At 44.1% G+C, this 10738-nt stretch overlaps 1 protein-coding gene and 1 non-coding gene across 2 annotated transcripts; both read right to left on the minus strand.

The window, feature by feature from the left end:
- Positions 1 to 629: 629 nt before the first annotated feature.
- Positions 630 to 2097, minus strand: LOC147905385 (uncharacterized). Its single transcript, XM_087379779.1, has one exon. It carries the CDS (start codon positions 1834 to 1836, stop codon positions 1135 to 1137), a length of 702 nt encoding a protein of 233 aa, XP_087235905.1. The 5' UTR covers positions 1837 to 2097; the 3' UTR covers positions 630 to 1134.
- A 5906-nt stretch (positions 2098 to 8003) lies between these two features.
- TRNAI-AAU (transfer RNA isoleucine (anticodon AAU)) lies at positions 8004 to 8077 on the minus strand. Its single transcript has one exon. It is a non-coding gene; the product is annotated as a tRNA-Ile (tRNA).
- Between the last annotated feature and the right edge of the window lie 2661 nt (positions 8078 to 10738).

Genomic DNA, 10738 nt, shown 5'->3' on the forward strand with positions numbered 1-10738 from the left:
CTCTCTCTCTCTCTTCTTGCCCTCTTTGTTAAAATTTTTTTAACTTACCCTTTGTTGTTTTTTGCCTCATTGTGGCTTTCTCGAAAGTTGGTTGTTTGATTTCAATCATCCCCTCAATGAGGAAAAACAATCTCACCCCTTAACCCCAAGCATACTCTTTCTCTCTCTCTCTCCCCCCACCCCCTAGAGATGCCATGTGCTCTCCCTATGCAGACGTACTAGATGGGTATTTTGTTGTCCCATAAACGAGTTGGTCTCCCATGGACATTAATAGTGTCTCTCTCTCTCTCTCTCTCTCTCTCTCTCTCTCTCTTTGTGTGGGGGCGAGGGGCAAGAATTTTTTGGGAAACTATCTGTCCTCGATCAACATCACATGGTTGGTTGCTCATCTAGCAAAATTGTTGAGTAAGCTCGCATAGAGACAAGCTAAGTGGTGCCTATGGTTGAGGGGGTCTTGAAACCTAAATTTTGATTTTTTTTTTATTAAAGACATTATGATCCAATCTTGAGACCCGGCGGAGCGGGTCTCTAACCCGTCGTAGACGTGTCATGCCACTCCTCCATAAAATTTGGAATAAAACGTTGCCTTAGCTCATAATAGAACCCATGAAGGGTTATCATACATTGGGACTCAGGTGAGAGACAAGTTGACTTTGGTATCTTGATTCAATATCATACATGAACTTGCGGATCCCAAATTCCAAGATCCGTTTGTGCTTCAAACATAGTGACTTATGAGTCTGTTTAGCCCGGAGAATATGCTCGGACAATATATTTGTCCAAAGGATGTATGAATTCCGCGCGCGGATAATATATTTGTGCAAAAGGTGTATGCATCCCGCAAGTGAAGCTTTGAACACCCATTTGCCTGGCCAATGTTACGGCCCGAATGCCGAACTCCCGACCGATCGCGCCAAAGTAGAAGCACCCGATTTGCTTGATGAACAGACTGACTTCACTGGCCGAACGCTTCGTGAGCAGAAAGAATCGAAGCTTGAAGCACTCGCTCCGAGTGATGAGCAAGATGAACACAATTCGCTTGCCGCTGATATGATGTTAGCGTGGTTTGCAGGGGAAATTCGAAAACCCAATTCGGACCCACAACGCGTTTCAAACTGCAACGGCTTTACAGTATCATTCGGAACTTCTCCATGCGTCTGTTCCCCAGACGTATTCTAGCTGCTGCAAGTCAAAATCCTGTCTATGCGAGGTCGCATCATGATACACAAATGAGTCCAGGTCCACGTCAAGAGTAGCGGAAAAGGGCGGCAGCTCAGCAAGGCAATCCCAATCATCCGGAATTTCGCCGATGTCAAAGGGCAATTCCTGCCACTGTGGAAGAGCGTCGACAGTACTGGAAATGGGGGAAGCGCTCTCTTCGAGTTTGACATGAGTAAAATCAAAGACAGAGGAGGGGGAAGGGTGGGAGAAGGCGGCAAACTGCTGTGCGTCGACGGTAGAGCAAGCAGAGACGGAGGAGTAGGAGGAGCTGGAGGAGCGAGGGGAGGAGGCCGAGCGGGGCGAATGGGAAGCGAGCGATGCGGCAGCGGCTGCGGCGATGGACTGGATGTCTTTTTTGGAGAAATGGGCGAGGGAAATGCGAGGCAAGGGGGGCAAGTGAGGCAAATTGAGGGAAGTGGAGGAACCACGGAGGCAGAGGGCAGCGGCGTCGTAGGCACGGGCAGCTTGCAGGGGACAAGAGAAGGAGCCAAGCCAGATACGGTCACGGCTATGGGGCATACGAATTTCAGAGACCCATTTACCCCAAGAGCGTTTTCTGACGCCCTTGAAGCGAGGGGGGGAGGAGGGGTGAGAGATAGGGGAGGGTTTGGTCATGATCAATCAACAGAAACGATGAAGGAGGAGGGCGCTAACCTGAGAAGAAGCAATGGGAAGATATATAGCAGAGGAGATTGGGAAGATATACAGCAGAGGAGATTGGGAAGGAAGCTCTAATAATCAACAAACAGCAGAGTTGAAGAAGATGAACAAGCTTGCAGTGATTAAGAACGAGCTTGAATGGAGAGATGAACAAGCTCGCAGAGATTAGGAGTGAGCTTGACTGGAGAAGATGAAGTAGATAGAAGAAAGCTTGCAGACAAGGTTGCAATACTTTGTTATTACAAGCATCTGAGACAACAATGGAAGAATTTATAAGGATTGAAGAGCTGAGGCTCTACGCTGTCTTGATTGCATGTATCACTTTGGTCCAACTGTCGACAGTTGGATTTCTATTAAATCGAATCTCTCTCTCTCTCTACTCCGCGTAGTATCTCAACAAAAGGCTCCTTTTTGCCTAGTCCCTTTTTCTGCTCACAAAACCTCACGTTTTTCAATACCCCTCTAACCGCGTACCAGCTCACCCTCTGTGGGTTTCCGTCTTGCCCTTCTACGAACCTTCCCATGAATCAAACTCGGCATCCAATCCAAGGATTTGGCAAATACCTCACCCTCCCATTTGTGGGATTCCAATTTCCCACCCCCTTCCCTCTCTCTCTCTCCATCAACTCCTTGGGTCACAAGAATATTAATCTTGACCGTTGGATTGAAGTGTCTTCGTAATCGTAATCGGAATCTGCCTCCACCCGATTTACCTGCTCGAATTTTACACATGGCATCCCCCCAAGCCTCTGACGACTAGGAAAAGTGGGGGCCTCCTTTCCCACTTAAAAAGTGTCTCACAGGCTCCCGCCCGCTTGCCATTTTTAAAGTTGGAATGGAGCCCCCCCCCACTCCTTATACACCCCTAACCTTCACTATACGATTTTATCTCAACGCAATCACATTAAACCACTTTCCCACAAGGAATGTGGCCCTCAAAAGATATCATCATGTGAGTAAAAAATCGCCGTCATCGCCGAGAAGTTACCATCCATCTGTTCATCTCAAAAGTCACCACCCTCCCTTCCCTCCCAAGAAATCCCTTCCTTGGCCCATTCCCCTATACATTCCACCAACCCTCCATCAATCACGCCTCTACCATTGCCTTTGCCCTTTCCCCTCACTCAAATGCAAAAATTATCTCCTTTTTGTATGCAAACCTCGACCACATTCACATAATATGCTTCTGAGTGAGTTGCAATGAGCTTATCCGCAATTACTCAAACTTATCCTCAATCATCCTTCCTTTACTAGCACATACCTTGCTAAAGATAACACGTTAGTGCAAACTCCAATGCATTTGATGTGATTCCTAATGTTTTCAAAATATTGTTTGATTAAATCTACTGACACTAAATTGTCAACTTAGAAAAAGTTTGATGTGATTCCCCAATGTTTTCAAAATTTAAAATATATTGTTTGATTAAATCTTCTGACATTGAATTGTCAACTTAGAAAAAGTTGTAAATCGTAATTCTCTCTCTCTCTCTCTCTCTCTCTCTCTCTCTCTCTCTCTCTCTCTCTCTCTCTCTCTCTCTCTCTCTTCCTTCCCCCTTCTCCTTTCCTTGCCCCTTATGATTTTGTACCCTTGCTCTAACATGCCAATTGCCCCCTATATAATCCTCACTGACACGATGTAGTGCGCACAAGCATTTAGGCTTTCTTGTTCTAAACTATTGTGCCATTGTAATTTTGAGCTCACAAGTTATAATATGCATTGTATTTTAGGTTCTTATGTACATACATAATCGCTTACCGGTCTTTATAGATGCATGTAGCATTGCTAGGATTCAATGCATAGAGTTAAGTTTTGAGTCATGTGACTATTTTTTCCTTCACCCCAATATTATTTATGATTATCACCTTCATACATGTGTCTATACTATGTATGATTACCACCCCAATCGATATGGCTCCCACTCTCTCCTATCTATTTCTTAATCTTATCTCTTTATCAACAATCAAATCATGCATCATAGATTTAGGATGGGTACTCATCAATGCAAGATCACATTCTTTAAGCCATTAAAAAGTTTAATTTAGTAGACACATCACAAAGAACAAAGGCACCTTACTCTATTGTATGCAAAATATCTCATTGAACTTAGATTTGGTAAAGTATCGCTTGTATGTTTGGTGTTACTCTAATATACACACATGGCACTTAGATTCCTTTCGCATCGGGGGCGCGGTAGCATCGAGTTGGAGATGCGGGGCGCGACAGCATTCGGGGCGCTATTAGAGCCTAGGTGGCTCTAAGGATCGAAGAATAGAAGAGAGGCGAGGGCTTCAACAGCATACGGAGTGATGGCAACAAGAAGCAGCTCAACAGGAAGTGGTTCGAGTTCAACAGTTGCTGCTGCACCAACAATCCAGGCGTTAAGGATTTGCCCACCAGCCTTCACCGAAGGCAAGCTAAATGGTACGAACTACACTCTGTGGAAGTTTAAAATTACTGTTATTCTGGATCCATATGAGCTTCTGGAGACAGTACTGGGGACTGGCCTAGAACCACAAGGAGCCCCCGACCCATCAAATCCAGGGAGTACGATACCTCCTAATGCCGACCTTCTACGAGCTTTAAAACGTAGGAACGTAGATGCTCTGTGTGCCCTAGTTACAAGTACTACTGATAGTGTTTTGACCTTGATTCACTAAGGCAATTGTGGCCTGGAACATATTGAAGAGTCAGTATGAGACGCGCAATCAGACAAGGATCCAAAACCTGGAGAATTAGCTCGCACCTAAGAAGTTTAATGAAGGAGAGACAGTGGAGGTGTTCATAACCCGAATCAAAAATATGCGTGACCAGATGGTTGGTGCTGGGATACAAAAGACTAGTGAAGAGCTAGCTTAGCGGTGTCTCTGGATATGTCCACCAAGGTTTGATGGACTAGTAACAGCGCTTAACACTCAGGTGAGACCCCAACCATTGTCATTTGAGGAGCTCTGTGCTTTACTTATGGAGGAGGAATTGAGGCTTAAAGCTCGAGATGGAGGTGGCAATGGGGATGCTGCATTCTCTGCCACTGCGAAAGGCAAAGGTGGTTCCTCCACCAAACTATATTGTTCCATGCAGCCTCTACAGGAACCCATCACCGTGACGGTTGGAAAAAATGCAAAATGCCTTGTTGAGGGTACAGGTACGGTTTCATTTATTTCTATAAATGGAGATGTTAAGAAACTATCTAATGTGATGTATGTTCCATAAATCAATAGAAATTTGCTATCAGTTGCTTCCATAACTGACCTTGACCAATGAGGTGAGGCTCAACAAGACAGGAGCAAAAATTCTGGATAGTGCTGGCAATCTTGTTGGCACAGGAGTAAGGAGGAACAACTTCTATGAGCTAAGTGCTCTTACAACCACCGCTGGAGTGGGCATAAGCAGACTTTGGCATGAAAGATTCAGCCACATCAGATTTGCAGTGCTGAAGGAGATGCAAAAGCAAGGTATGATTGCTGACTTACCTGCAGTAGCAGAAATCAAAGAATCGTGTGAAGCTTGCATGATGGGCAAGCAACAGAGAAAGGCATTTCCACAAGAAAGCAAGAATAGAGCAAATGCTCCAATAGAGTTGGTGCATGTTGACTTGTGCGGTAAGATGCCTACACAAGCCTTGGGGGGATCTTCCTATTTTTTATTGATCGTCGCCGACTATAGCATGAAGATGTGGGTGTAAAGCTTCATGAAAAGGCTCAAACTTTTGGTAAATTGAAAGAATGTTTCTCTTTAGGTTTAGGTATCTTCTCTTGGATCAGTCAGAGATAACCAACAGTGGCATTGTCTTCTACCAAGGCTGAGTACAAGGTAGCATGTTTTGCTACTTGTGAAGCAGTGTGGCTGAGGAGGATCTTATGGCACATGGGAGTGCAAGAGGATGAGGCAATTGTGCTGAGGCGCGACAATCAAAGTTGCTTGGCCATTGCTAAAAATCCAGTATTTCATGCGCGCACAAAACATATAGAGATTCAATATCACTATGTGTGTGATTTGATTGAGGACGGGATAGTGGAATCGGTCTACTGTCCAACAGAGCAAAATGGAGCAAATATCTTCACCAAGGCACTCGGGAAGGATCAGCTTCATGGTCATCTTCAGAGACTCGGCATTGGGCCGAGTAGGTAGTTCACCTACGGGTGGACATTGAGGGGGGGTGTTAGATATGCTCAATGCCCCACCCTCCTGGTAACCACCAGTGGTCCAAGGTGCTCAAGTTGTAAGGCCCCCATATGAGGAGAAGCCATGTGAGCCTGGGACACTAGATGGATCCTGACTTGCATGTCAGATGAGGTCTATCAATGAGACCGCGTTCATGGTAGAAAGGTGATTGTGTGGGAACCTTTTATTCTTGCTGGGGCGAGAGCCCCCGAGGCGATGGTATAGGGAATATTCTTGAATATTCCATGGACGACTAGGTTGACTGGTCGGCTTCACCGACTAGGTTGACTGGTCAATTCCATCGACTACGTTGATCAGACTACCGCCCTCATAGCTATAAAGAGGTGACCTCCCCAGTCCATTGTACCAGATCAGATCTTCAAGCAGAGATCTTCCAGCTAGTAGCTCTTCACCTAGTATCTATCCAGATCGCCATCTAAGCTCCACTGTGGGAGCGCACTGGTGGACGGAGCCATCATCTTTATTACATCAGTATTGAAGCAAAATTTTGTTCATCTCTAGTTTGCTGTGTACTCTCTATTCTTTGTTCAATTTCTGTTCTGTTGTGCCGTGTAATTTAACAGGCCAAACATATGGAAGTCTCCCCCCTCTGTCCCCTATGTGCTTTTTGTACTATGGAACACTTCACCATCTGTTTTGTCACTGCAATGCCTCACGATCGGCATGGAAGAACAAAGAAGGCTATTCGGGCCTTTGTTTTGATGAGCAAGTTTTGCCTAGGTGGTGACACACGGTTTATCTTCACAGGTGACGCCTCCCCTTTACACTGGCGGCATGTCGGTAGTACATCCGCGGTCATGATTGCGATCTGGGAGGTTCGTAACTCGGTGGTATTCCGTAGCCAGCCTGGTTCCGTATGCAGAGAAACGTGGTTCATTAACTCTATCAGAAATGGTCTTCACGAGCAATGCTTACTGAGAAGCATCTTCCGAATCAGTATTGGGCAGAAGCAATAGCCACTGCAAACTACTCGTTAATCGACTTCCTACTGAACCAATTCAGGGTATGACACCTTATGAAGCATTCACTGGACATAAGCCACACATTGGGCATCTCCACATATTTGGTTGCATAGCATATGCCCACGTACATGATGATCATCATAGGAAATTGGATGCGAAGTCATGCAAATGCGTCATGGTTGGCTACAGTGAAGAAAGCAAAGGATACAAGTTGTATGATCCCATTAACCGCAAGGTCATTATCTCTAGAGATGTAATCTTTGATGAGGAATCAAAATGGAAAACCTCAAACAGCCGATTTCACAGTCATCTACAAAAATGGTTGATGAAGAAGAGCAAGAATTTTGGGGTGGGTCTTGAGTAACTCGGACCCGGTGGTGAGTAGATCTCTTTTGGTGGTAAGAAAATATCTAGACTCTTAGCTTTTTTTTGCTTACAGCATTGGCTGGGGGTAGGTCGCCCACTGTGTTAGCCCAATTTTGTATTAGGTCCTTTTTTGAAGGCTTGACTAGCCTCCTTTAATACATATGGCGCTTTTTGTTTATTAAAAAAAAGCAATTATCTCAAGCTAAAAAATGAAGCTCATTAAAACGAGACCATTTATAATTTAAAGTCAGCCATGTGTTAATTAGAGCATTATAATTATAATTGCACATTATAATTACACACTTGGTAGGCTGGTTGTGAAGACCCATTCTCAAAATCTTCAAAAAGCCATGTGTTAATTAGAGCATTATAATTATAATTGCACATTATAATTACACACTTGGTAGGGTGGTTGTGAAGACCCATTCTCAAAATCTTCAAAAAGGGGGATTGACTCTTGAGTTCATATTATCACAATAAATGTTAACATTGTGAAGACCCATTGTCAAAATCTACAAAAAGCTATGGACTTGACTCGTACATTACATTAGACGATGGAGTTGACGCTTACACTACATTAAATGGTTATCCGCAATAAAAGAAGACTAAAGTGGCCTATGCAGGTTTCGAACCTGCGACCTTCGCGTTATTAGCACGACGCTCTAACCAACTGAGCTAATAGGCCTTCGCATCCCTCCGAGTGTGAACTAAAAAAATTAAAGTAAAAAAAAAAATAGAAATTCGGAACCTTCGCCAGCGGATACGGGTATCGATAGCCGCAGTCGACGTAATACGCGCATCCGTCAGCTGCAATCGGACTTACGTTTCATCAGTGCTTACGTTTCAGCTCCGCTGAGAAACGGCAGCTCAGTCATCAGCTCACGTAATACACTAGTCTTCCACCCCTACGGAAAAGGTTTCGTTCGCATATCCATCAAACCATTAAGGATGCGTGGATTCTTGGACCACCCCTCTCTTTGGTCAGACTACCCCATATTCCAACGACCTTTAAAAGCAATTGTGCTCATGGCCTTTGTGCTCGTGAAGGCGTACTCGTAAAGGGGTACTTGCAACTACATGCCAATTCTGACGACATAAATTGTTTCAAGCATTTCCTACAAAAGGTGTTTGAGCTTGAGTTTGTACGTTTGCATACGAATGACTCCATTCAGTCAACTTAAAAGATAAGGAGTCGGATGTATCTATATTCCCTTGGTAAGCTAGTGGTTTTGGTCATACTCTTTTATAGTTGACTCCAAAAAGCCCTTTGTGTTCGTGAAGGGGTACTCGTGAAGGGGTACTTGCAACTAGATGCCAATTCTGACGACATAAATTGTTTCAAGCATATCCTACAAAAGGTGTTTAAGCTTGAGTTTGTACGTTTGCATATGAATGACTCCATTCAGTCAACTTAAAAGATAAGGAGTCGGATGTATCTATATTCCCTTGGTAAGCTAGTGGTTTTGGTCATACTCTTTTATAGTTGACTCCAAAAATAGGCGACACCCACAAGGACAACATGAATAATATGATATTTTTCAAATCAAGCTAAACAACTAAAGATCATAACCATAAGAATTAACTAAGCAAATTAACTTTTGGCGTAGTTTTATTTTATATAAAACTTCCCTTAATATAAATTTGGCATCTCATGCTAGTACTGAGATTGGCATTCCCAAGCTAATCTTGACTTGGAACATGTGATTTTGACCCAAGGTGTTCACTATCTAACAAGCCCATATAGCATGTGCATTCAAGGGGTATAAGAAATCCCCTACTTATGGATTTTGATGACTTATATTCACACCCAAAATTAAAACCCCCTTATGTACTGTGTATAATTTCTATTAATGCCCAAGAACATAAAGCCTTTTCTATTGGACGCATGTGCTATCTTACACATTTCTCTTGAAGAGATTTGGCTCTCTCTAGTGTTTCTAGCCTTGTAGCCTCAACCATCTTTCATTCAGCTCGCGCCTTGTCCAATAGCTGTTGTTGTGGTTTCTTGAAAGACAAGCCACTTGTGCATTTAAAGCTTGTTGGCTAGAAAACTCCATTTTTTTTGTTAGGATAGTTTTGGGCATCTGGGCCATGGAGAGTAAGGCATCCATATACCATGCCTCGAGCTTCAAGTTTTTCATGTTTGTTTCCAAGAGATGGGTGTATCTCTCAAGGGCGGAAGAGTCAACGGAGGTGTAATGTGAGGAAGGGCTTCCATTCGGGCCAGCCACCTATCTCCTATCGATTGTTGTTGTTGCTTCCACTGTTGGGCCTCTGCTTTTTGTTGCTACTTCTGCTTTGTGTTGGCCATGGCAATGATGAGTTTTTCGATGGAGATGTTGATGGCTGGGCCTTCAATTCCTTGGCTTGCACTTGATAGGGGAGGCAGGGCTTTAGAAGTCATGGAAGAAGTCATTAAGAGGACTTGATTTAAGGGGTTACCTCTCCGTGGTTTTGGTTGTGTCGCTCTATGCATGTTCCCTTTCCTTATGTTTTTGAGCCTCATCTCCTACCTTTCAAAGAACTTTTTTCTTGCTTCGTTGGCCGCTTGTAGCTTAGCATGGATCACGGCTTGGGTTTCTTGAGGCGGGTGGTTAAACTCTCCTTCAATCTTTTCTTCAGAGAAGGGGTTGGGTTCATTGGGGGGTAGTTTATGCCATTGCTGGAACTAACAACAGGGAGCTATGCTTTGGTGCATCATTGTAGGTGGTTGCGAGAAGCGAAAGTCTAGCCACATGCACAATGATTGACATGAAAGCATTGGGCTGTCAATTTTATATTGGTTGTGGCCACAGATGTTGTGGAGCTCGTCATAAAATACTCTAGCCAGTTGGTATTTTGGGCAGGTATAGTCAGAGTAGAAGATTGAGCTTTAGAGAATTGTGGTGATGTGTGAAGGCAACCTGTGTGAGGAGATTGACCACCCTTGTGGCCTTGGCGTTTGATGTGGTTCTGGATCTGCTCTATTGGCACACTGCCCCTATATTTCTTTGTTGAGTATTTCACTAGACCCATTAATTGCTTCTCCATTTGATGCAGCTTCACAAGCGATACTGTGAGGACTGATAGACAAAAGGCCAAGTGAATGATATCACCACTGTAAGTTAATAATATCACACACTTTCGGCTTCATCTTCCCAGGAGGTAGTGCTAGTGGTGTCATTGATGTTGGCCATGAACTGGTCTACCATCTTGATTTAGGTAGCAAGGGAGGAGGTCCACAATTGGTTGTAGGCCCATATCTTGGATGTAGGGAGTCATCTTGAGGTCTCTGAGGGCCTTATAACCGGCACCATTATGGTAGTACAACCAAAAATCATTGTTGCCACAGCAGAAGTGAGAGTGA

This window comes from Dipteris shenzhenensis, chromosome 1 (assembly GCF_047967505.1).
Source record: "Dipteris shenzhenensis isolate YYH24624 ecotype China chromosome 1, Dip_SZ_1.0, whole genome shotgun sequence".
Classification (NCBI taxonomy): domain Eukaryota; kingdom Viridiplantae; phylum Streptophyta; class Polypodiopsida; order Gleicheniales; family Dipteridaceae; genus Dipteris; species Dipteris shenzhenensis.